The 26,313-nt window shown below is 49.8% G+C and overlaps 1 protein-coding gene across 10 annotated transcripts in view; it reads left to right on the top strand.

Moving 5' to 3' along the window:
* The first annotated feature begins 7,836 nt into the window (after nucleotides 1-7,836).
* The window catches only part of ppp1r12a (protein phosphatase 1, regulatory subunit 12A), a 271,369-nt gene continuing 252,892 nt past the window's right edge, over nucleotides 7,837-26,313 (top strand). For all 10 annotated transcript variants that reach the window (XM_068050119.1, XM_068050120.1, XM_068050118.1 and 7 more), the window contains exon 1: nucleotides 7,837-8,139. In XM_068050119.1, coding sequence (XP_067906220.1) covers nucleotides 7,909-8,139 — 231 coding nt within the window. In that variant the 5' untranslated portion in view covers nucleotides 7,837-7,908. The remainder of the gene's footprint in view (nucleotides 8,140-26,313) is intronic.

Genomic DNA, 26,313 nt, shown 5'->3' with positions numbered 1-26,313 from the left:
TGAGGCAATATGGGTGGAGCTCAGGAATAGGAAGGGTGCAGTCACGATGTTGGGGGTTTACTACAGGCCTCCCAACAGCCAGCGGGAGGTAGAGGAGCAGATATGTAGACAGATTTTGGGAAGATGTAAAGGTAACAGGGTTGTAGTGGTGGGTGATTTTAACTTCCCCTATATTGACTGGGACTCACTTAGTGCTAGGGGCTTGGATGAGGCGGAATTTGTAAGGAGCATCCAGGAGGGCTTCTTGAAACAATACGTAGATAGTCCAACTAGGGATGGGGCCGTACTGGACCTGGTATTGGGGAATGAGCCCGGCCAGGTGGTCGAAGTTTCAGTAGGGGAGCATTTCGGGAACCGTGACCATAATTCCATAAGTTTTAAGGTACTTGTGGATAAGGATAAGAGTAGTCCTCGGGTGAAGGTGCTAAATTGGGGGAAGGCAAATTATAACAATATTAGGCAGGAACTGAAGAATTTAGAGTGGGGGCGGCTGTTTGAGGGTAAATCAACATCTGACATGTGAGAGTCTTTCAAACGTCAGTTGATTAGAATCCAGGACCAGCATGTTCCTGTGAGGAAGAAGGATAAGTCTGGCAAGTTTCGGGAACATTGGATAACGCGGGATATTGTGAGCCAAGTCAAAAAGAAAAAGGAAGCATTTGTAAGGGCTGGAAGGCTAGGAACAAACGAATCCCTTGAGGAATATAAAGACTGTAGGAAGGAACATAAGCAAGGAGTCAGGAGGGTTAAAAGGGGTTATGAGAAGTCATTGGCAAACAGGATTAAGGAAAATCCCAAGGCTTTTTATACGTATATAAAGAACAAGAGGGTAACCAGGGAAAGGGTTGGCCCACTCAGGGACAGAGAAGGGAATCTATGTGTGGAGCCAGAGGAAATGGGCGAGGTACTAAATGAGTACTTTGCATCAGTATTCACACAGGAGAAGGACTTGGTGGATGATGAGCCAAGGGAAGGGAGTGTAGATAGTCTCAGTCCTCTCATTATCAAAAAGGAGGAGGTGTTGGGTGTCTTGCAAAGCATTAAGGTAGTTAAGTCCCCAGGGCCTGATGGGATCTACCCCAGAATACTGAGGGAGGCAAGGGAAGAAATTGCTGGGGCCTTGACAGAAATCTTTGCATCCTCATTGGCTACAGGTGAGGTCCCAGAGGACTGGAGAATAGCCAATGTTGTTCCTTTGTTTAAGAAGGGTAGCAAGGATAATCCAGGAAATTATAGGCCGGTGAGCCTTACGTCAGTGGTAGGGAAATTATGAGAGAGGATTCTTCGGGACAGGATTTACTCCCATTTGGAAACAAATGGACTTATTAGCAAGAGGCAGCATGGTTTTGTGAAGGGGAGGTCGTGTCTCACTAATTTGATTGAGTTTTTTGAGGAAGTGACAAAGATGATTGATGAAGGAAGGGCAGTGGATGTTATCTATATGGACTTCAGTAAAGCCTTTGACAAGGTCCCTCATGGCAGACTGATACAAAAGGTGAAGTCACATGGGATCAGAGGGGAGCTGGCAAGATGGATACAGAACTGGCTCGGTCATAGAAGACAGAGGGTAGCAGTGGAAGGGTGCTTTTCTGAATGTAGGGATGTGACTAGTGGTGTTCCGCAGGGATCAGTGCTGGGACCTTTGCTGTTTGTACTATATATAAATGATTTGGAGGAAAATGTAGCTGGTCTGATTAGTAAATTTGTGGACGACACAAAGGTTGGTGGAGTTGCGGACAGTGATGAGGATTATCAGAGGATACAGCAGGATATAGATCGGTTGGAGACTTGGGCGGAGAAATGGCAGATGGAGTTTAATTCGGACAAATGTGAGGTAATGCATTTTGGAAGGTCCAATGCAGGTGGGAAGTATACAGTAAATGGCAGAACCCTTAGGAGTATTGACAGGCAGAGAGATCTGGGCGTACAGGTCCACAGGTCACTGAAAGTGGCAACGCAGGTGGATAAGGTAGTCAAGAAGGCATACGGCATGCTTGCCTTCATTGGTCGGGGCATAGAGTATAAAAATAGGCAAGTCATGCTGCAGCTGTACAGAGCTTTAGTTAGGCCACACTTAGAATATTGCATGCAATTCTGGTCGCACACTACCAGAAGGACGTGGAGGCTTTGGAGAGGGTATAGAAGAGGTTTACCAGGATGTTGCCTGGTCTGGAGGGCATTAGCTATGAGGAGAGGTTGGATAAACTCGGATTGTTTTCACTGGAACGACGGAGGTGGAGGGGCGACATGATAGTGGTTTACAAAGTTATAAGCAGCATGGACAGAGTGGATAGTCAGAAGCTTTTTCCCAGGGTGGAAGAGTCAGTTACTAGGGGACATAGGTTTAAGGTGCGAGGGGCAAAGTTTAGAGGGGATGTGCGAGGCAAGTTCTTTACACAGAGGGTGGTGAGTGCCTGGAACTTGTTGCCGGGGGAGGTGGTGGAAGCAGGTACCATAGAGACGTTTAAGAGGCATCTTGACAAATACATGAATAGGATGGGAATAGAGGGATACGGACCCCGGAAGTGCAGAAGGTTTTAGTTTAGGCAGGCATCAAGATCGGCGCAGGCTTGGAGGGCCGAGTGGCCTGTTCCTGTGCTGTACTGTTCTTTGTTCTTTGTTCTTGTTCTATACGAACATACAAATTAGGAGCAGGTGTAAGCCACTCGGCCCCTTGAGCCTGCTCTGCCATTCAATAAGTTCATGGCTAAACTGATTTCTTGATCTTAATATTCTCATCCTCATTTACAAATCTCTCCATAGCCTCGCTCCTCCATATTTCTGAGAACTCCTTCAGCCCCACAACCCTGTGAGATCACTATGTTGCTCTAATTCTAGCCTCTTGTGCATCCCCGATTGTAATTTCTCTTCCAATAGTAACCCTACAAACTACGGTTGTATATTCTGGAATTTACAAGGTTAAGGGGTATTTTGATTGGGGTTTTAAATATATTTGGAGAAATTAATGGGGTGGATAGAGAGAAACTAGTTTAATTTGTTGGAGAGTTTAGGATTAGGGGACACAAAAACAAGAAATGCTGGAATCACTCAGCAGGTCTGGCAGCATCTGTGGAGAGAGAAGCAGAGTTAACGTTTCAGGTCAGTGAACCTTCATCAGAACTTTTTCTTCAGAAATTTTGCTTTTATTAAAAAAAAGAAAAATTTGTATTTATATAGTGCCTTTCCCAACCACCAGATGTCTCAAAGTGCTTTACAGCCAATGAAGGACTGTTTGAAGTGTAATCTTTGTTGTAATGCAGGAAATGTGGCAGCCAGTATGCGCATGGCAAACTCCACAAACAGTAATGTGATAATGACTATATAATCTGTTTTTGAAATGTTGATTGAGGGATAAATATTGGCCAGGACATCAGGGAGAACGCCCTGGTCTTCTTCACATCCACCCAAGCAAGCAAATGGGGCCTTGGTTTAATGTCTCATCTGAAAGGCAGCATCTCTGACAGTACAGTGCTCCCTCAGTACTGCACGGGACTAGCAGACTTGATTTTTGTGCTCAAGCCCTAGTGTGGGATTTGAACCCAGAGCAGGAGCAGGGGGACCTGGGTGTATATGTGCATAAGTCATTGAAGGTTGCAGGACAGGCTGAGAGAGTGGTTAATAAAGCATACAGTATAAAGACCTGCTACCTGACCCGAGCCCGACAGGACCTGAAGACATGTGTTGAGTTTGGGTCGAGTCGCTCTTCCGGGTCCGGCGTTCGTTCTCGGGTCTGCGTCAGGTCGGGTCTGGGTCGGGCCAGGTCCGCGTCGTACACACACAGTAAGTATTGCATTTTGCTCTGTTGGTAAGTGTCAAAAGTTGAAAAGCCTACCTGAGCTGGGAGTCCGGGAGGTCAAGGAGGAAAACTGAGTCTGTGCAGTGAGCGAGTGCGCATCTCTATGACATCCTCACGCTCATGCTGCAGCTTACTGCAGATTCAGAGTCGGAAGGTAGGTAATGTGAACATTCCAGTGGTCAGGTCGGGCTTGGGTTGGGTCGGGTTGGGCGGGGGAAAAATGGAGGGACGCGGGCTGGGTCGGGCTCGGGATCGATGTGGTTCTGTCGGGTTCAGGTTGGGTTTTTTTTCCTGATTTGAGCAGGCCTTTAATACAGTATCCTGGGCTTTATTAATAGGGGCATAGAGTACAAGAGCAAGGAAATTATGTTGAACTTGTACAAGACACTAGTTTGGCCTCAGCTGGAGTATTGCCAAGGAATGATGCGAAGGCATTGGAGAGAGTACAAAAAACATTCACGAGACTGGTTCCAGGGATGAGGAACTTCAGTTATGAAGGTAGATTGGAGATGTTAGGATTGTTTTCCTTGGAGATGGGATGGTAGAGAGGTGATTTGAAAGAAGTATCCAAAATCATGAGGGATCTGGACAGTTTTTTAAAAATTCATTCATGGGATGTGGGCGTCGCTGGCTAGGCCAGCATTTATTGCCCATCCCTAATTGCCCTTAAGAAGGTGGTGGTGAGCTGCCTTCTTAAAACGCTGCAGTCCTTGGGGTGTAAGTACACCCACAGTGCTGTTAGGAAGGGTGTTCCAGGATTTTGACCCAGCGACAGTGAAGGAACGGCGATATAGCTCCAAGTCAGGATGGTGTCCTTCTAGTTGGTAGAGGTCGTGGGTTTGGAAGGTGCTGTCTAAGGAGCCTTGGTGCATTGCTGCAGTGCATCTTGTAGATGGTACACACTGCTGCCACTGTGCGTTGGTGGTGGAGGGAGTGAATGTTTGTAGATGGGGTGCCAATCAAGCGGGCTGCTTTGTCCTGGATGGTGTCCAGCTTCGTGAGTCTTGTTGGAGCTGTACCCATCCAGGCAAGTGGGGAGTATTCCATCACACTCCTGACTTGTGCCTTGTAGATGGTGGACAGGCTTTGGGGAGTCAGGAGGTGAGTTACTCGCTTCAGGATTCGTAGCCTCTGACCTGCTCTTGTAGCCACGGTATTTATATGGCTACTCCAGTTCAGTTTCTGGTCAATGGTAACCCCTAGGATGTTGATAGTGGGGGATTCAGCGATGGTAATGCCGTTGAATATCAAAGGGAGATGGTTAGATTCTTTCTTGTTGGAGATTGCATGGCACTTGTGTGGCGCGAATGTTACTTGCCACTTATCAGCCCAAGCCTGGATATTGTCCAGGTCTTGCTGCATTTCTACAGGGACTGCTTCAGTATCTGAGGAGTCATGAATGGTGCTGAACATTGTGCAATCATCAACGAACATCCCCACTTCTGACCTTATGATTGAAGGAAGGTCATTGATGAAGCAGCTGAAGATGGTTGGGCCTAGGACACTACCCTGAGGAACTCCTGCAATGATGTCCTGGAGCTCAAATGATTGACCTCCAACAACCACAACCATCTTCCTTTGTGCTAGGTATGACTCCAGCCAGCGGAGGGTTTTCCCCCTGATTCAGAGTAGATTGGGAGAAACTGTTCCCACTCTTAGAAACATAGAAAATAGGAGCAGGAGTAGGCCATTTGGCCCTTCGGGCCTGCTCCACCATTCAAAAAAGATCATGGCTGATCGTCTAATTCAGTAGCCTGTTCCTGCTTTCTCCCCATATCCCATGATCCCTTTGGCATTAAGAAATATATCTCTCGCCTTCTTGAATACATTTAATGATTTGGCCTCCACTGCCTTCTGTGGTAGAGAATTCCACAGGTTCACCACCCTCTGAGTGAAGAAATTTCTCCTCATCTCAGTTCTAAATGGCATACCCCGTATCCTGAGACTGTGACCCCCGGTTCTGGACACCCCAGCCATTGGGAGCATTCTCCCTGCCTCTGGCCTGTCAAGTCCTTTTAGAATTTTATAGGTTTCTATGAGATCCCCTCTCATTCTTCTAAACCCTAGTGAATATAGGCCTAGTCGGCCCAATCTCTCCTCATACGTCAATCCTGACATCCCAGGAATCAGCCTAGTAAATCTTCTTTGCACTCTCTCCATGGAAAGAACATCCTTCCTCAGGTAAGGAGACCAAAACCGCATACAATACTCCAAATGTGGTCTCACCAAGGCCCTGTATAACTGCAGTAAGACATCCTTGCTCCTGTACTCAAATCCTGTTGCAATGAAGGCCAACATACCATTCGCCTGCCTAACTGCTTGCTGCACCTGAATGCTTGCTTTCAGCAACTGTACAAGGACACCCAGGTCTTGTTGCACCTCCCCCTTTCCCAATCTAGCACCATTCAGATAATAATCTGCCTTTCTGTTTTTACAACCACAGTGGATAACCTCACATTTAGCCACGTTATTCTGCATCTGCCATGCATTAGCCCATTCACCCAAATTGTTCAAATCACATTGGAGCCTCTTTGCATCCTCCTCACTTCCCTCCCCAACTTTGTGTCATCTGCAAACTTGGAAATATTACATTAGTTCCGTCACCCAAGTCATTAATATATATTGTGAATAGCTGGGGCCCAAGCACTGATCCATGCGGTACCCCACTAGTCACTGCCTGCCACCTGGAAAAAGACCCGTTTATTCCTACTCTCTGTTTCCTGTCTGTCAACCAATTCTCAATCCATGCCAGTATATTACCCCCAATCCCATGCACTTTAATTTTGCAGACTAACCTTATCAAAAGCCTTCTGAAAATCCAAATACACCACATCCACTGGTTCTCCCTTATCTATTCTACTAGTTACATCCTCAAAAAACTCCAGCAGGTTTGTTAAGTATGATTTCCCTTTTGTAAACCCATGCTGACTTTGTCCAATCCCGTTTATGCGTTTTAGGTGTTCTGCTATCACATCCTTTATAATAGACTCTAGCATTTTCCTCACTACTAATGTAAGGCTAACTGGTCTGTAATTCCCTGTTTTTTTCTCTCCCTCCTTTTTTAAATCGCGGGGTTACATTTGCCACCCTCCAATCTATAGGAACTGCTCCAGAGTCTATAGAATTTTGGAAGATGTCCACCATTTCCAGGGCCATTTCATGAAAGGATCGAGAACGAGAGGGCACAGATTTAAATTAATTGGCAAAAGAAGCAAAAGCGACATGAGGAAAAACTTTTTCACGCAGTTCGGATCTGGAATGCACTGCCTGAGAGTCATAGAGAGATACAGCACTGAAATAGGCCCTTTGGCCCACCGAGTCTGCGCTGACCATCAACCACCCATTTATACTAATCCTACATTAATCCCATATTCCCTACCACATCCTCTCAATTCTCCTACCTACACTAGGAGCAATTTACAATGACCAATTTACCTATCAACCTGTAAGTGTTTGGTTGTGGGAGGAAACCAGAGCACCCAGTGGAAAGGAAACCAGAGCACCCAGTGGAAACCCACACGGTCTCAGCAAGAACTTGTAAACTCCACACAGGCAGAACCCAGACCTGAACCTGGGTCGCTGGAGCTGTGATGCTAACCACTGCGCCACTGTGCCAGAGTGTCGTGAACACAGGTTCATCGAAGCATGCAAAAGGGAATAACAGTGTTATCTGAAAAGTAAGAATGTGCAGAGTTACAGGGAGAAGGCGGGGAAATGACACGAAGTGAATTGCTCATTTGGAGAGCCAGCACAGAAACGATGGGCCAAATGACCTCCTTCTGCGTTGTAACAATTCTGTGAACATTGTAGCTCAGCCACAGCTAAAGTTCAGTGGCTTGAGCCTCCAGGCCAATTCTGGAAGGTTGGAAAGTCAACCCCAACACAGACTGACCGCAAACAAAAAGGACCAAAAACTTCAACAACAAAAGTCTGCCTGGCAACAGAAGGATGTCGTCATCGCTTCCTGGGTCGGCTGACGTCAGCCGGTTGGAGCCAGATCCCGTTCGGTGGGCGGGGCTGCCAGCTCTCGCGGGATTATGCAGATGAGCGGCGCCATGGCTCCCCAAGATCGGGGATAGCGGAGCCGCCGACAGGGAGACGGCCCAGAGAAGATGGCGGACGCCAAGCAGAAGCGGAATGAGCAGCTGAAGCGCTGGCTGGGCTCGGAGACTGAGCTGGAGCCACCCGTCCTTAAAAAGAAGAGAACCAAGGTCAAGTTCGACGATGGCGCCGTCTTCCTGGCCGCCTGCTCGAGCGGTGACACCGACGAGGTGAAGAAACTTCTGGATCGCGGCTCGGACATCAACTACGCCAATGTGGACGGCCTGACTGCCCTGCACCAGGTGAGGGAGGGAAGGAGGCCTCGGCTCCGCACGGGGACAGCGGACAGTAAGGGGAAATAAGTCGCAGGCCTCGGCCTTTCAGCTGGATCCTTTACCGGACAAACCGCACGCTCCCCGGCCTCTCCCCCACGCCCCCTCTCCTTCCCCCCCCCCCCCCCCCCGACCCCTCTCCTTCCCCCCCCCCCCCGACCCCTCTCCTTCCCCCCCCCCCGACCCCTCTCCTTCCCCCCCGACCCCTCTCCTTCCCCCCCCCGACCCCTCTCCTTCCCCCCCCGACCCCTCTCCTTCCCCCCCCCCGACCCCTCTCCTTCCCCCCCCCCGACCCCTCTCCTTCCCCCCCCCCGACCCCTCTCCTTCCCCCCCCCGACCCCTCTCCTTCCCCCCCCCGACCCCTCTCCTTCCCCCCCCCGACCCCTCTCCTTCCCCCCCCCGACCCCTCTCCTTCCCCCCCCCGACCCCTCTCCTTCCCCCCCCCGACCCCTCTCCTTCCCCCCCCCCGACCCCTCTCCTTCCCCCCCCCCGACCCCTCTCCTTCCCCCCCCCCGACCCCTCTCCTTCCCCCCCCCCCGACCCCTCTCCTTCCCCCCCCCCGACCCCTCTCCTTCCCCCCCCCGACCCCTCTCCTTCCCCCCCCCCGACCCCTCTCCTTCCCCCCCCCCGACCCCTCTCCTTCCCCCCCCCCGACCCCTCTCCTTCCCCCCCCCGACCCCTCTCCTTCCCCCCCCCGACCCCTCTCCTTCCCCCCCCCGACCCCTCTCCTTCCCCCCCCCGACCCCTCTCCTTCCCCCCCCCGACCCCTCTCCTTCCCCCCCCCGACCCCTCTCCTTCCCCCCCCCGACCCCTCTCCTTCCCCCCCCCGACCCCTCTCCTTCCCCCCCCCGACCCCTCTCCTTCCCCCCCCCGACCCCTCTCCTTCCCCCCCCCGACCCCTCTCCTTCCCCCCCCCGACCCCTCTCCTTCCCCCCCCGACCCCTCTCCTTCCCCCCCCGACCCCTCTCCTTCCCCCCCCGACCCCTCTCCTTCCCCCCCCGACCCCTCTCCTTCCCCCCCCGACCCCTCTCCTTCCCCCCCCGACCCCTCTCCTTCCCCCCCCCCGACCCCTCTCCTTCCCCCCCCCGACCCCTCTCCTTCCCCCCCCCGACCCCTCTCCTTCCCCCCCCCGACCCCTCTCCTTCCCCCCCCCCGACCCCTCTCCTTCCCCCCCCCCGACCCCTCTCCTTCCCCCCCCCCCGACCCCTCTCCTTCCCCCCCCCCCGACCCCTCTCCTTCCCCCCCTCCCCGACCCCTCTCCTTCCCCCCCTCCCCGACCCCTCTCCTTCCCCCCCTCCCCGACCCCTCTCCTTCCCCCCCTCCCCGACCCCTCTCCTTCCCCCCCCCCCGACCCCTCTCCTTCCCCCCCCCCCGACCCCTCTCCTTCCCCCCCCCCCGACCCCTCTCCTTCCCCCCCCCCCGACCCCTCTCCTTCCCCCCCCCCCGACCCCTCTCCTTCCCCCCCCCCCGACCCCTCTCCTTCCCCCCCCCCCCGACCCCTCTCCTTCCCCCCCCCCCCGACCCCTCTCCTTCCCCCCCCCCCCGACCCCTCTCCTTCCCCCCCCCCCCGACCCCTCTCCTTCCCCCCCCCCCCGACCCCTCTCCTTCCCCCCCCCCCGACCCCTCTCCTTCCCCCCCCCCCCGACCCCTCTCCTTCCCCCCCCCCCCGACCCCTCTCCTTCCCCCCCCCCCGACCCCTCTCCTTCCCCCTCCCCCCCGACCCCTCTCCTTCCCCCCCCCCGACCCCTCTCCTTCCCCCCCCCCCCGACCCCTCTCCTTCCCCCCCCCCCCCGACCCCTCTCTTCCCCCTCCCCCCCCGACCCTGGGCTGAGCTGTACAAGCAGGAAGCTGGTTTCTTGCTGGTTGCTTCACCATCAGCTGGGCAGGGGCGATGTCTCTCAATTCAAGATGCCATCCTTTGCCCCAGAGAGTGATGCATTGGCACTGCAAACAGAGGGGGGGTGTGTGGGTACCATTGTTAGTATTTGGACATCCCAAGATTCTCTCTTTCCACCCAGCGCCCCCGTTCCAGCTGTCTGAGCTTGTATGTTACCATCATTTCAGCAATGACATCTGAAAGCTAGGGGTTCCAAAGCTACTGTACTGCACTTGGGGTGTAAACACTGAGTCAGACAGCTGAGAGTTCCCAGGCTGAATTAGAGCTCCCTTGACCAGAGCTTGAACTGCCTTGTTGCACCACAAAAGTAGGTTTATGAACTTGCACGCTTTGTGTGATCTTAAAGCTTGCATTGTTTCGAGTTTCTGGTTTTTTTTCTGGGATGTGAATGCTGTTGAAGCCTGTAGATGGAGGATATTGGATTCATTTGTTTCTTAGTATATTTAATGTTGCAGTTTCTTTTACTGACGAAAGTGTTGCGATTGAGCATTTTGTTAAATTTCCTCACTGAAATTGCACTTATTTCTTGAACTGCACTGAAACTGCAAATGGATCTTGTGCACTCTGTTTCTCATGATAACTATAATTTATCAGTTTGTGTTAGATTGTGATGAAGGCTGATCGATGTGTGGTAGCTTTTAAAGATAGCTCTTTAAAGGTTTGCTCCAAATGTTAGATTCGTCCATGATGCTGAAGGATGAGCACTGAACAAACTGAAAATCCTATACCTATCAGTGATTTTTCCTCATTTTTAATTGAGGGGTTCCATTCATGCAAAATGTGGCAGGAAAGCTAGAATAGTTTGTAACTGTTGTCAGAATCCTGAGATCAACCTGCAGCCTTGAAATCTCTCAATTTCTTCCCCTCAGATTTGTGTGCGCATTTGTCTTTTGTTGTTAATTGCAGTTGTCATTGTGTCCCCAATATTCAAAGTTCATGTAAGTGTTGATTGTGATCTCATGGCAGATGTGTTCGAAAAAAAGTGTTACATTTTATTGTATATTGAACATTCAGTGTATTTATTCCATGACTAAACCATGGATAACATTATTTAACATTATTTAAGGTTCAGGCATGTTTCATCTATATTAATAATATTAACCTGGTAAACCAAGTAAACCTGGTGACCACCCCCAGGCGCGTATCCATTGTCTCTCGAGATAAGGAGGCCCAAAAGAGAGAGAGAGAGAGGAAACCAATATATAGGGAATATGCACCTAGCTGGAAGTTTAACAAGTTCCTAATCTGTAACTGACTGCCTTTTCCAAGGTATTTAGTCTTAAAAGCATGCTGGACATCCAAAACCAAATTGTTGATAAATTGTTGTGCAGAGTCTTCAGTACCTGACATTAGAAGGTGACATCTGGTGTTGAATAAAGAGAGTAGTACATGGAACACCAGTTTATATATATTTTTTATTTATATATATTTAACATTTCCTTTTTAAAGGTAAATGAAAAACTTATAGGGCTATGTGATTCACAGTATGCACTGCATGGTGCCTGTTCTGATGATATCAGATGGGCGGATGCATTCCACCCTGCCATGCTTTGCAGTGTGCATTCCTGAAATGACAGACAATGGAAACCATGGTTCAGGAGTGGATGCATTCCTTAGCTGCCAGGTTTGAAATGATTGAGGATGCACATTTTGTTGAAAAGTAGGAATAAGCAAGTACAAGAAGTTTTTGGTTTACTTGCCTGTTAGAAATAATGGTAATTTACTGAAAGCGAGTAAGTTTATAAGTCTTGTCAAATATATGGTTTAGGGAGCAGATCTGTTGAAGCGCATTTTGACTATTTATGACAGCAAGGAGAAATTATAACAGCAAACTTAATGAATTTTCGTCAGTCTTTCAGTTTGATAGCTTTTCAGAAGACTGCAGTAAACCTAGTTTTGACCATCTGTGTTTTAGGTATGTTTTGCTAGATTAATAACCAAAGATCTCTGCATCTGAAGGTAATTGCTTTTCTGATTCTACTTGGCTACCTTGAAATGAACTTAATTTCAAGGTTTCTAAACATTAGGTGCATTTTACTATATATTTATATTTCAGAAGCTTGATTTTTAGTGCGTTGAAAATTCTTTTAGATGTAGTTGATAGTTCTGAAAGTGGGATGAAATGCTACATGTTCAAAACATTCAAATGGGTTTGACACAATTCTGTGACCGTTCAAAGTTGCATTTAATTAAAATGTTGCCGGCTTACCTTTGTGGAATATTTGTAGCACCATTGAATGACACCGATTTCTTCGAGTGGAAAGATGTTTGCATATTTTGTCTTGACCAATGAATCTCAAAGCTGCATTTGAGCTACCAACTTTTGTTTAGGGTGTACATTAACACAAGACAGACTGTCAGAGGAATAGAGTGCAGCAAGTCCCAGACACCTGTGGTGGCACCCACACTTCATGTAGTTGACCCTTCATGTCTGGTAAGTCAATCAGTTCTACAAACGAAAGCTTGAAGACACACGCCCCCTCCTCACACCTTGGAGCAGCTGGTTGTGGTTAGTAAATATGGCACTGTTCACATTCCAAGGACAAATTTTTAAAAAACAGTTAGCATACTATGTTGTTGAGACTGACATCTGTGACCACTACCAACCAAGGGAAGTGTTGTACTGGTGACCCAAACTTCATGCTCATTCCATGTTTGTTGTTCTTTTATCTCTCCTTCCCCCTCCCAGCTTAATATTCTGCTTGAATGAGGCATTGAAGAATAAATGACAAAACTTAGTGCATTTTTGTTAGAGAGGATCAATGACATGCATACTTAGGATAAGGGTCACAGTTTGTCTGACTAGGAGGACATGCCTAAACTTCAGAATCATGTTCTTTTTGATTTATTTTGATTAGTTTGAATGCTTGCAAGTACCAAATATGATTAAGTCACTGGTTGCTTGATATGTCTTTTGCGCCACAAGCCGGCAGCTGTTTGCCTTTCACACAAAGCCGTAAAGACAGTGCAAACAAAACTTGCCTTTACGTGATACTGCCTAGTCCTCGATGCCCTAAAGCACTCCATAATGAATCAGCTATGTTTGAAATGCAGTTATTTATGTTGACAAACACAACAGCCACTTTACACATAGCAAGATCCCACAACCTGATGATATGCAAGATCAGCTGATTTTTTTTTTGATTATGTAGTATTAGATCCTTAGTACTTAGCTAAATTAACATTTGTTGCATGTGTAAATGTTTACTTAAGCTGGAAGTTAGCAGTTAACCAGAACTTGGCAAAAAAACAGACCTGAACAGTGTTGAACTCTCCATTTAAAGTGGCTTTCACTTCTGTTTTCGTTGAGAAGTGATAAAAGTTAAAAGTATGGTATTTGTAGCTCCAACTAAATTCTCCGTCTCAGGAAAAATGATACATATGCGGGTTTAAATGCAGTTTGTCTGTTTCTGAACATTGACAGTTTTTTGGGGGAAAATGCCTCTAACTGAGGTAAAAGAAACTTTCTTGTGCTCAGCTCTTGAAAGGCAATGTTTGGAACCTTGTAAGGCTCAAAATCTGAGAACTTAATTCTAAGATTTAGACTCAGCAATATGGTACCACAAAGTCTTGAGCAATTGTAGGCATGTCGAAAAACATTTGTACTGTGGTCATGGTGTAGATCAGGGTTGTCCAGCCTTTTTGGGCAGAGGGCCGCATTGCGATTTTTGCTTGACCCAGGGGGCTGGAGCAAATTTTGGAAGATAAAGGCATTAAAAATTTATCTTGCCAATAAAAACAAAAAATGTGCATTTTTACCAGAGTCTTTAAATAAGACTAATTTATTGACTTACTTTATCGTCACCTTATTGAAAACTGATTTAGTGACATACCTGGCATTGTTTTTGCTTGCATAAGTAGTCAGTCTTTGCCCACACAATTGATGTAGCGATGCAGAGTATTCTGTGTCCACCTTTCAGGACTCTGCATGTGCGCGTGCGCGCACATTAGCCACCTGAGAGAAATAGACTTAAAGGCCTATGGGGATTGAACCAGGGAGAGGGACTGACTGCATAGTTCCATGGAGAGCCAGCATGGGCTCGCTGGGCAGAATGGCCTCTTGTTGTAAGTAAATGACTCTTTGACTCTTTCTTCCCCCCGCCCCCCGTCTCTCTCCGTCTCTATCTCCCTTCTCCGTCTCTCTTGTCTCGCTATCCCCTGTCTGTCTCCTTTTCTCCTCTCTCCAACCCCCCCCTCGTATCTCTCCCCCCCCTCGTATCTCTCCCCCCCCTCGTATCTCTCCCCCCCCTCGTATCTCTCCCCCCCCTCGTATCTCTCCCCCCCCTCGTATCTCTCCCCCCCCTCGTATCTCTCCCCCCCCTCGTATCTCTCCCCCCCCTCGTATCTCTCCCCCCCCTCGTATCTCTCCCCCCCCTCGTATCTCTCCCCCCCCTCGTATCTCTCCCCCCCCTCGTATCTCTCCCCCCCCTCGTATCTCTCCCCCCCCTCGTATCTCTCCCCCCCCTCGTATCTCTCCCCCCCCTCGTATCTCTCCCCCCCCTCGTATCTCTCCCCCCCCTCGTATCTCTCCCCCCCCTCGTATCTCTCCCCCCCCTCGTATCTCTCCCCCCCCTCGTATCTCTCCCCCCCCTCGTATCTCTCCCCCCCCTCGTATCTCTCCCCCCCCTCGTATCTCTCCCCCCCCTCGTATCTCTCCCCCCCCTCGTATCTCTCCCCCCCCTCGTATCTCTCCCCCCCCTCGTATCTCTCCCCCCCCTCGTATCTCTCCCCCCCCTCGTATCTCTCCCCCCCCTCGTATCTCTCCCCCCCCTCGTATCTCTCCCCCCCCTCGTATCTCTCCCCCCCCTCGTATCTCTCCCCCCCCTCGTATCTCTCCCCCCCCTCGTATCTCTCCCCCCCCTCGTATCTCTCCCCCCCCTCGTATCTCTCCCCCCCCTCGTATCTCTCCCCCCCCTCGTATCTCTCCCCCCCCTCGTATCTCTCCCCCCCCTCGTATCTCTCCCCCCCCTCGTATCTCTCCCCCCCCTCGTATCTCTCCCCCCCCTCGTATCTCTCCCCCCCCTCGTATCTCTCCCCCCCCTCGTATCTCTCCCCCCCCTCGTATCTCTCCCCCCCCTCGTATCTCTCCCCCCCCTCGTATCTCTCCCCCCCCTCGTATCTCTCCCCCCCCTCGTATCTCTCCCCCCCCTCGTATCTCTCCCCCCCCTCGTATCTCTCCCCCCCCTCGTATCTCTCCCCCCCCTCGTATCTCTCCCCCCCCTCGTATCTCTCCCCCCCCTCGTATCTCTCCCCCCCCTCGTATCTCTCCCCCCCCTCGTATCTCTCCCCCCCCTCGTATCTCTCCCCCCCCTCGTATCTCTCCCCCCCCTCGTATCTCTCCCCCCCCTCGTATCTCTCCCCCCCCTCGTATCTCTCCCCCCCCTCGTATCTCTCCCCCCCCTCGTATCTCTCCCCCCCCTCGTATCTCTCCCCCCCCTCGTATCTCTCCCCCCCCTCGTATCTCTCCCCCCCCTCGTATCTCTCCCCCCCCTCGTATCTCTCCCCCCCCTCGTATCTCTCCCCCCCCTCGTATCTCTCCCCCCCCTCGTATCTCTCCCCCCCCTCGTATCTCTCCCCCCCCTCGTATCTCTCCCCCCCCTCGTATCTCTCCCCCCCCTCGTATCTCTCCCCCCCCTCGTATCTCTCCCCCCCCTCGTATCTCTCCCCCCCCTCGTATCTCTCCCCCCCCTCGTATCTCTCCCCCCCCTCGTATCTCTCCCCCCCCTCGTATCTCTCCCCCCCCTCGTATCTCTCCCCCCCCTCGTATCTCTCCCCCCCCTCGTATCTCTCCCCCCCCTCGTATCTCTCCCCCCCCTCGTATCTCTCCCCCCCCTCGTATCTCTCCCCCCCCTCGTATCTCTCCCCCCCCTCGTATCTCTCCCCCCCCTCGTATCTCTCCCCCCCCTCGTATCTCTCCCCCCCCTCGTATCTCTCCCCCCCCTCGTATCTCTCCCCCCCCTCGTATCTCTCCCCCCCCTCGTATCTCTCCCCCCCCTCGTATCTCTCCCCCCCCTCGTATCTCTCCCCCCCCTCGTATCTCTCCCCCCCCTCGTATCTCTCCCCCCCCTCGTATCTCTCCCCCCCCTCGTATCTCTCCCCCCCCTCGTATCTCTCCCCCCCCTCGTATCTCTCCCCCCCCTCGTATCTCTCCCCCCCCTCGTATCTCTCCCCCCCCTCGTATCTCTCCCCCCCCTCGTATCTCTCCCCCCCCTCGTATCTCTCCCCCCCCTCGTATCTCTCCCCCCCCTCGTATCTCTCCCCCCCCTCGTATCTCTCCCCCCCCTCGTATCTCTCCCCCCCCTCGTATCTCTCCCCCCCCTCGTATCTCTCCCCCCCCTCGTATCTCTCCCCCCCCTCGTATCTCTCCCCCCCCTCGTATCTCTCCCCCCCCTCGTATCTCTCCCCCCCCTCGTATCTCTCCCCCCCCTCGTATCTCTCCCCCCCCTCGTATCTCTCCCCCCCCTCGTATCTCTCCCCCCCCTCGTATCTCTCCCCCCCCTCGTATCTCTCCCCCCCCTCGTATCTCTCCCCCCCCTCGTATCTCTCCCCCCCCTCGTATCTCTCCCCCCCCTCGTATCTCTCCCCCCCCTCGTATCTCTCCCCCCCCTCGTATCTCTCCCCCCCCTCGTATCTCTCCCCCCCCTCGTATCTCTCCCCCCCCTCGTATCTCTCCCCCCCCTCGTATCTCTCCCCCCCCTCGTATCTCTCCCCCCCCTCGTATCTCTCCCCCCCCTCGTATCTCTCCCCCCCCTCGTATCTCTCCCCCCCCTCGTATCTCTCCCCCCCCTCGTATCTCTCCCCCCCCTCGTATCTCTCCCCCCCCTCGTATCTCTCCCCCCCCTCGTATCTCTCCCCCCCCTCGTATCTCTCCCCCCCCTCGTATCTCTCCCCCCCCTCGTATCTCTCCCCCCCCTCGTATCTCTCCCCCCCCTCGTATCTCTCCCCCCCCTCGTATCTCTCCCCCCCCTCGTATCTCTCCCCCCCCTCGTATCTCTCCCCCCCCTCGTATCTCTCCCCCCCCTCGTATCTCTCCCCCCCCTCGTATCTCTCCCCCCCCTCGTATCTCTCCCCCCCCTCGTATCTCTCCCCCCCCTCGTATCTCTCCCCCCCCTCGTATCTCTCCCCCCCCTCGTATCTCTCCCCCCCCTCGTATCTCTCCCCCCCCTCGTATCTCTCCCCCCCCTCGTATCTCTCCCCCCCCTCGTATCTCTCCCCCCCCTCGTATCTCTCCCCCCCCTCGTATCTCTCCCCCCCCTCGTATCTCTCCCCCCCCTCGTATCTCTCCCCCCCCTCGTATCTCTCCCCCCCCTCGTATCTCTCCCCCCCCTCGTATCTCTCCCCCCCCTCGTATCTCTCCCCCCCCTCGTATCTCTCCCCCCCCTCGTATCTCTCCCCCCCCTCGTATCTCTCCCCCCCCTCGTATCTCTCCCCCCCCTCGTATCTCTCCCCCCCCTCGTATCTCTCCCCCCCCTCGTATCTCTCCCCCCCCTCGTATCTCTCCCCCCCCTCGTATCTCTCCCCCCCCTCGTATCTCTCCCCCCCCTCGTATCTCTCCCCCCCCTCGTATCTCTCCCCCCCCTCGTATCTCTCCCCCCCCTCGTATCTCTCCCCCCCCTCGTATCTCTCCCCCCCCTCGTATCTCTCCCCCCCCTCGTATCTCTCCCCCCCCCCCCTTGTCTCCAGTGTTCCCTGCTCTATCTGTCCCCCCTTTCTGTCTGCACCCCTCTTTTTCTCCTCCCCTCTCCCCCCCCTCCCTTCTCTCCCCCCACTTCTCGGTGTCACCTCCCCCCACCACCTCTCGGTGTCACCTCCCCCCACCACCTCTCGGTGTCACCTCCCCCCACCACCTCTCGGTGTCACCTCCCCCCACCACCTCTCGGTGTCACCTCCCCCCACCACCTCTCGGTGTTCCCCAGTGTCCTGGGCCAATGTTTACAATCAATGTAGAAATTAGGCCATTCAACTGATCACACCTGTGCCAGTCAGGACTACTTGTATTACATGGTTTTGGTTGTGGACTTGCTTGGTAATGTGATGATTTGAGAGTGTTCAAATGATTCACAACACTTGAATACATTGTGATCAATCTTCAGGGCACTTTTGGAAGTCAGCACCCACTGTTATTTAATCTCGCATTGGCTGGTTACGTTTCTGAGCGTTTACAACCTGCAACAAACAAATGATTGATGTGAACCCCAAAAATCTGGCTTGCGGCATGAAATCAAAATATGAGGGCTGGTGTGCTCTGTAGCTGTGTACTGATACTGGAGTTCACTAGGCCTGAAGCCTGGCCTGGGGTAGTCAGTCCTATTGGGGAGCAAACACATGAAGCTTTCTCCTTAAACTGGAACAAAATATTCCAGGTCAGGCCAGGCAAACAAAGCGATGTATTTGTTCGGTGCGGAGGACCTATTTGGCAAATTTGGGTGCATCTTTTAACTTAAGTGTTCATAGGACTCTAGCGTTAATTTGAATTAAACATTTATGTTCCAGATACACACTATAAAATGTTTTATTCAGATGTGTGGAACTTTTCTGTATTTAAATGCTATATGTAGTTTGGTACTTGAATTTTAAAAGGAATCTTAATTGTGGGGCAGTACAAACTTCACTCCAAATCTAATTACTTGGTTTTAAGTGATCTGTGCAATTATGTAAATTGCCTTTAAGAAGCGCTAGTTGGCAAGAGCACTTGAAACAAAATCTTTTATCACCTGAATAATAATTATTCAAAAGTACAAAGGAAAAAAAGTTATTGCAGAAGATAGTTGTTTACTGATGAAAATAAATAACACTAAATCTAGTTTTGCTCTGTCGTTTATATTGAGAAATGTGGTTTTTAAAACCATATGTTTGAGAATTTAAGTTAGAGTCGGACAGCATAGAAACAGGCCCTTTGGCCCACCGCGTCCATGCCGACCATAATGCCTATCTGTACTAATCCCACCTGCCTGCATTAATTCCATATCCCTCTATGCCTTGCTCATTCAAGTACCTGTCCAGATGCCCCTCAAATGTTGCTACTGTTCCTGCCTGCACCGCCTCCTCTGGCAGTTCATTCCAGATACCCACTATTCTTTGTGTGAAAAATTTACCCCTTTGATCCCCTTTAAACCTCCTCCCTCTCACCTTAAATCTATGCCCTCTAGTTTTAGTCGCCCCTACCATGGGAAACAGACTCTGGCTATCTACCCTATCTATGCCTCTCATAATTTTATATACCTCTATCATGTCCCCTCTCGGCCTCCTTTGCTCCAGGGAAAACAGACCCAGCCTATCCAGTCTCTCTTTATAACTCAAGCCCTCCAAACGAGGCAACATCCTTGTGAATCTTTTCTGCATCCTCTCTAGCTTTTCTCTCTTTCCTGTAGTGCGGTGACCAGAACTGCACACAGTACTCCAAATGCGGCCTAACCAACGTTACGTTCAACTGTAACATGACGTCCCAACTCTTGTACTCAATGCCTCGGCCGATGAAGGCAAGCATGCCATAACGCCTTCACCCTGTCTACCCGTGTTGCCACTTACAGAGAACTATGTACTTGCATCCCAAGGTCTCTCTGCTCAACAACAGTCCCCAGTGCCCTGCCATTCACTGTATATGTCCTGTCCTGGTTTAACTTCCCAAAATGCATCACTTCGCACTTGTCTGCATTAAATTCCATTTGCCACTCCCTTGCCCACTTTCCCACTTTATCTCTATCCTGTTGTAACCTTAGACGACCTTCACTGTCCACTATACTGCCAATTTTGGTGTCATCTGCTAACTTACTAATCATGCCACCTACGTTCGCATCCAAGTCATTAATTTATATGACAAACAACAGAGGGCCCAGCACCGATCCCTGCGGCACACCACTGGTCACCGGTCTCCAATTTGAAAAACAACCCTCCACTACCACCCTCTACCTCCTATCACCAAGCCAATTTTGTATCCAATTGGCTAGCTCACCCTGGATCCTGTGTGTTTGAACCTTCTGGACCAGCCTACCATGCGGGACCTTGTCAAAGGCCTTGCTAAAGTCCATGTAGACAACATCCATCGCCCTGCCCTCGTCAATCCTCTTTGTCACCTCCTCGAAAAATTCAATCAAATTCGTGAGACATGATTTCCCACGCACAAAGCCATGCTGACTATCCCTAATCAGACCATGCCTTTCCAAATGCATATAAATCCTGTCTCTCAGAATCCCTTCCAATAACTTTCCCACCACTGATTATTGGGCTCACTGGCCTGTAGTTCCCTGGCTTATCCCTGCTGCCCTTAAATCATGGCACAACATTAGCTATCCTCCAGTTTTCTGGTACCTTACCCGTGGCTAATGATACAAAAATCTCTGCCAGGGCCCCAGCAATCTCCTCCCTTGCTTACCATAGCACCCTAGGGTCACCTGGTCAGGCCCTGGGATTTATCCACCTCCAGAGTTGTGATCCAGAATTTTAGCTAGAAGACAAGTACCTTCAGTTTCAAGATGGAATGTGTGCATGGCTTTGATAGTGAATTTTATTTAAGTTTATTGGTGAATGGTGCTTAATCTGTACAACATTGAAAATGTCACTGACTTGCCTTTTTTAGGGGACAAGACACTTTTTTTTGTTCTTGCATTTGTTGCCCATCCCTAATTGCCCTTGAGAAGGGGTGGTGAGTTGCCTTCTTGAACTGCTGCAGTCCATCTCGTAACAACATTCTTGATGCCCTTGAGTCAGAATGATTGCATTTGTTCTAGACCTACATGTTTACAGGACAGTCTATTCATCCACGATCGAAAAGTTGTATCTTTGCTATATTCTTTCCTCACGTGTAGTTGCAGCGATGATTGGTCCACTTGTTGCCTGTTAGCTGGATTTAATGTTGTTCATGCTCTTAGCAAAGTTTTTGGAAATGGGGAAGTAATTACCACAAAGAAGAGTTTTACTGATTAAAGCAACCAAATCTTTATGAACTATTAGATGAAGCACAACAGTAAGCAAATTCTAAGTAAATATACATGGCCAGTTGCCCTTAAGAGCAGCTTCAGGGTGAGTTTACATTTCTGGAAAATATTAGTTCTGTTTCTGAATGAGGAATTTGTGTACTTTATCATTTTACTCAAATCTAAATCGGGGGACATAATCACTGACCAACGCAAACAGATGGACCGCTGGGTTGAGCACTACCTAGAACTGTACTCCAGGGAGAATGCTGTCACTGAGACTGCCCTCAATGCAGCCCAGCCTCTACCAGTCATGGATGAGCTGGACATACAGCCAACCAAATCGGAACTCAGTGATGCCATTGATTCCCTAGCCAGCGGAAAAGCCCCTGGGAAGGACAGCATTACCCCTGAAATAATCAAGAGTGCCAAGCCTGCTATACTCTCAGCACTACATGAACTGCTATGCCTGTGCTGGGACGAGGGAGCAGTACCCCAGGACATGCGCGATGCCAACATCATCACCCTCTATAAAAACAAAGGTGACCGCGGTGACTGCAACAACTACCGTGGAATCTCCCTGCTCAGCATAGTGGGGAAAGTCTTTGCTCGAGTCGCTCTGAACAGGCTCCAGAAGCTGGCCGAGCGCGTCTACCCTGAGGCACAGTGTGGCTTTCGTGCAGAGAGATCGACTATTGACATGCTGTTCTCCCTTCGTCAGATACAGGAGAAATGCCGTGAACAACAGATGCCCCTCTACATTGCTTTCATTGATCTCACCAAAGCCTTTGACCTCGTCAGCAGACGTGGTCTCTTCAGACTACTAGAAAAGATCGGATGTCAACCAAAGCTACTAAGTATCATCACCTCATTCCATGACAATATGAAAGGCACAATTCAACATGGTGGCTCCTCATCAGAGCCCTTTCCTATCCTGAGTGGTGTGAAACAGGGCTGTGTTCTCGCACCCACACTTTTTGGGATTTTCTTCTCCCTGCTGCTTTCACATGCGTTCAAATCCTCTGAAGAAGGAATTTTCCTCCACACAAGATCAGGGGGCAGGTTGTTCAACCTTGCCCGTCTAAGAGCGAAGTCCAAAGTACAGAAAGTCCTCATCAGAGAACTCCTCTTTGCTGACGATGCTGCTTTAACATCTCACACTGAAGAATGCCTGCAGAGTCTCATCGACAGGTTTGCGTCTGCCTGCAATGAATTTGGCCTAACCATCAGCCTCAAGAAAACGAACATCATGGGGCAGGATGTCAGAAATGCTCCATCCATCAATATTGGCGACCACGCTCTGGAAGTGGTTCAAGAGTTCACCTACCTAGGCTCAACTATCACCAGTAACCTGTCTCTAGATGCAGAAATCAACAAGCGCATGGGTAAGGCTTCCACTGCTATGTCCAGACTGGCCAAGAGAGTGTGGGAAAATGGCGCACTGACACGGAACACAAAAGTCCGAGTGTATCAGGCCTGTGTCCTCAGTACCTTGCTCTACGGCAGCGAGGCCTGGACAACGTATGCCAGCCAAGAGCGACGTCTCAATTCATTCCATCTTCGCTGCCTTCGGAGAATACTTGGCATCAGGTGGCAGGACTATATCTCCAACACAGAAGTCCTTGAAGCGGCCAACACCCCCAGCTTATACACACTACTGAGTCAGCGGCGCTTGAGATGGCTTGGCCATGTGAGCCGCATGGAAGATGGCAGGATCCCCAAAGACACATTGTACAGCGAGCTCGCCACTGGTATCAGACCCACCGGCCGTCCATGTCTCCGTTATAAAGACGTCTGCAAACGCGACATGAAATCGTGTGACATTGATCACAAGTCGTGGGAGTCAGTTGCCAGCATTCGCCAGAGCTGGCGGGCAGCCATAAAGACAGGGCTAAATTGTGGCGAGTCGAAGAGACTTAGTAGTTGGCAGGAAAAAAGACAGAGGCGCAAGGGGAGAGCCAACTGTGCAACAGCCCCAACAAACAAATTTCTCTGCAGCACCTGTGGAAGAGCCTGTCACTCCAGAATTGGCCTTTATAGCCACTCCAGGCGCTGCTTCACAAACCACTGACCACCTCCAGGCGCGTATCCATTGTCTCTCGAGATAAGGAGGCCCAAAAGAAAGAACCTTAAACAGGACATCTTTAACTATCAAGCTCTGGCTTTTAACCCCTGTAGTTTTAGAGCAATTACTATAGTTAACTCCTTTAATGTAGAGTGACCTGGATACTTAACAAATTTGCAGAAGTTAATAATAGAAAGACAGAGGCCACTCCGTGTTGGGTATCCTAGAAGATATCACCATTTGCACATTGGTGTCCATCATACAAAGAAACTGCAGTGAGTCATGCAAATCTTTCTCAACTTGACTGAAGGAATGAAAGCCATGAATAGTTGAAGTGAAACCAGCAATTCAAACGTGGCTGCACAACCCTTTTAACAGCATACCTGGTGCCATAATATCCATGCAGCTTTGCCTTGTTAAAATCTCTGTTGCTTTGTGTTTCCTCATTGTAGTAAGTTCCTCTACCTTAGTCGGGTACTTGCTTTCAGCCCCCTATCCAGGCAGAAGAAGAGCTTATTTCTGCAGATTTACAGACAAGCAGAGTTCATTCTTGAAGAATTGACTCCAGGTTGTAGACTCCATGAGGAGGTACTTCATCTATGTGCAATGCATAATGATCAGGGCCATTTGGTTTATGATGGGATTTTCTGAAATGTTAATTTGGAGATTCTGTCATTCTAGTCACTGCAATTCAGTGGCTTTGCTCTGGTGATGTTGGATCTCTTCAGATTGTAACTGATTTTAGAATTGAGTAACTTTGCTACCCCTCATCAGCTATGTTGTTGGGTGGACAGAAGTCAGGTGCTTCACCCTGGGAAAAACTGCTCTCATTTTGATAGTCACTCAATGTGTGCCAAGTTTACTATTCCCTAGGACCCAGTTACAAGTTGCTTTCCACGTTGCCACTGTTTAATTTGGAGTCTGGGAGACCAGTAGCCATGATCCAGCACCAGATGTTGGCACAACTGAATCTGGCTCCCTTGTTCTGGTAGCAGGCTCAGAAATCCACAAAAAAACTGTGTTTATGTTTTAGGGATGCAGTAGGCTTGTTCGGAGGCACTAATCTCTCAGTATCCAAACTTAATCAGTGCCAATATAAAAGCAGCTCCGTGCTAATTATATGAAGCTTGTTTGCCGCCTTCATTGAGGAATGTTGTGTGATTCAGAGAGTGGGAATGGTGGAATGGAAGTAGATCATAATTAAATTGAGAATTGTGATACCAGTGGTCTTATCTTAGTGAGCAGAAGTGTTAAGCTTTTAGCTTCAGCTCAGTGGTAGCACACTCATCTTGAGTTAAAAGGTCATGGGTTCAAGCCCGACACCAGAGCTTGAGCGTTGAGAGAGTGCTGCGTTGTCAGATTCCGTTTATCAGATCAACCAATAAACCATGGCTCCGTGTACCCTTTTAGCTGGATAGGAAAGATCTGATAGCACTATTCAAAGAACAGCAGAGGGGTTCTGGCATCTTGCCCAACACCAATAAATTATCTCGTTATTTTTGCTATTTGCAAGTTGTCTGTGCAGTGCTTTGAGATGCTGCAAGTGCATGAAAAATTGCATTTAAATGCTTGTTTGTTCTTCCAAAATTCCATCATGCCCGTGCATTTGGAAATATTCTTTGATTACACTTGTCCATTAGAATCCCCTAGAGCTGAGGTGTCGAAGCATTTTTCTATCTTTTTAGTAGGTACATACTGTGGAGGTTCAAGATTTTGAAGGTTAACAACCTATTCCGTTATTTTGTTTCTACCTCAAGTGGCTGTTAACAGATCCATCCTTCTTCAAAACAATAACATCAACCGTGTTGATATATTAAAGAGCATATATTAAAGATTAAACCATTCCAAATATCCCCTTTTTTGCCCTGTTTGAATGAAATGAGAAATACTTTTGTAAATAGGGCCAAGTTGCCTAGACTTCACAGACCAGATTGCCTGAGCTTCAGTGGACTCATGACCTTAGGGTCAGAGATTGGGTGCTCTGGCATTCAAATATGAAAGCACCTATATTATTAAAAAGCTTGAGGAGGGCAGACACTTTGGGTCCACAGTCAAGAGCTTTATGCTTGATTTTTGGTTACGCTTTTTATCAGCATGTACCATTTGTAAATTGCTATTTCAGCATTGTCCATTCAATTTTGCTATGCCAACTGCTATTATGTAGTTACAGGCTGTAGCCACTAGGCAGCTCTCGAGTGAGTTTCTACAGTTCTTCCGCCCTACAACGCGTGCCAATTTATATATTAATTTGCATTCATTGAATAACTATGGGCAACACCAAAGGGAATGTACCAGTTAATGGGCAAGCAATTACATCTACGTTTTAAAAAATTGCTGCACCCTACTATGCCTGTCCTCTTTATAGATGTTGATTGGTCAGATTTTGTTTCAAAGTTGTAGCAATTGCAAATTTTTTTCTCATCAATTTCTTGTAGACATATGCTATTTAAAAGTTAAGTTTTTATGGCAAAAGACTGCATTAGAAACATTAGATGCAAATTTATAACCTCTGTCAGATGGAATTTAAAATAAGGAAGTGAGAGGTGATGTATTTGGCAGAAGGGATAGGAGAGGCAATATAGACTAAATGGCACAATTCTGAAGAGTGTGCAGGGAGAGGGGGACCTGGGGGTTGAAGTGCATAGATTTTTTCAGGTGACAAGACATAGAGAATAATGAGCAAAGCATATGGGATCTCGGGCTTCATAAATAGAGGCATTGAGGACAAAAGCAGGGAAATTTAGCTGAACCTTTATAAATCTTTGGTTAGGCTTCTACTAGAGCATTGCATCCAGTTCTGGTGGTCACACTTTAGGAAGGATGAGAAGGTCTTTGAGAGGATGCAGAGGGGATTTATTAGGCTTCTACTAGAGCATTGCATCCAGTTCTGGTGGTCACACTTTAGGAAGGATGAGAAGGTCTTTGAGAGGATGCAGAGGGGATTTACTAGAATGGTTCCAGAGTGGGGGATTTTAGTTACAAGGTTAGGCTGTTTTCCTGAGAACAAAGGAGATTGAGGGGAGGTTTGATATAGGTGTGCAAGATTGATAGGAATAGCTTTTGTCTACTTTACCTAAACCTATTAGCTGATGGAACTAGGACTAGGTGACACAGATTGAAAGTTTTGGACAAGAGATGCAGGGAGATGTGAGGAAGAACTTTTTTGTACAGTGCGTGGTAATGACCTGGAACTCGGTACCTACGAGGATGTTGAAAGCAGAGGCGATGAATGATTTGGAAAGGAAATTGAATGCACATTTGAGGGAAAT

Source organism: Heterodontus francisci, chromosome 18, assembly GCF_036365525.1.
Source record: "Heterodontus francisci isolate sHetFra1 chromosome 18, sHetFra1.hap1, whole genome shotgun sequence".
NCBI classification, from domain to species: domain Eukaryota; kingdom Metazoa; phylum Chordata; class Chondrichthyes; order Heterodontiformes; family Heterodontidae; genus Heterodontus; species Heterodontus francisci.
This window is presented reverse-complemented; position numbering and strand designations above follow the sequence as displayed.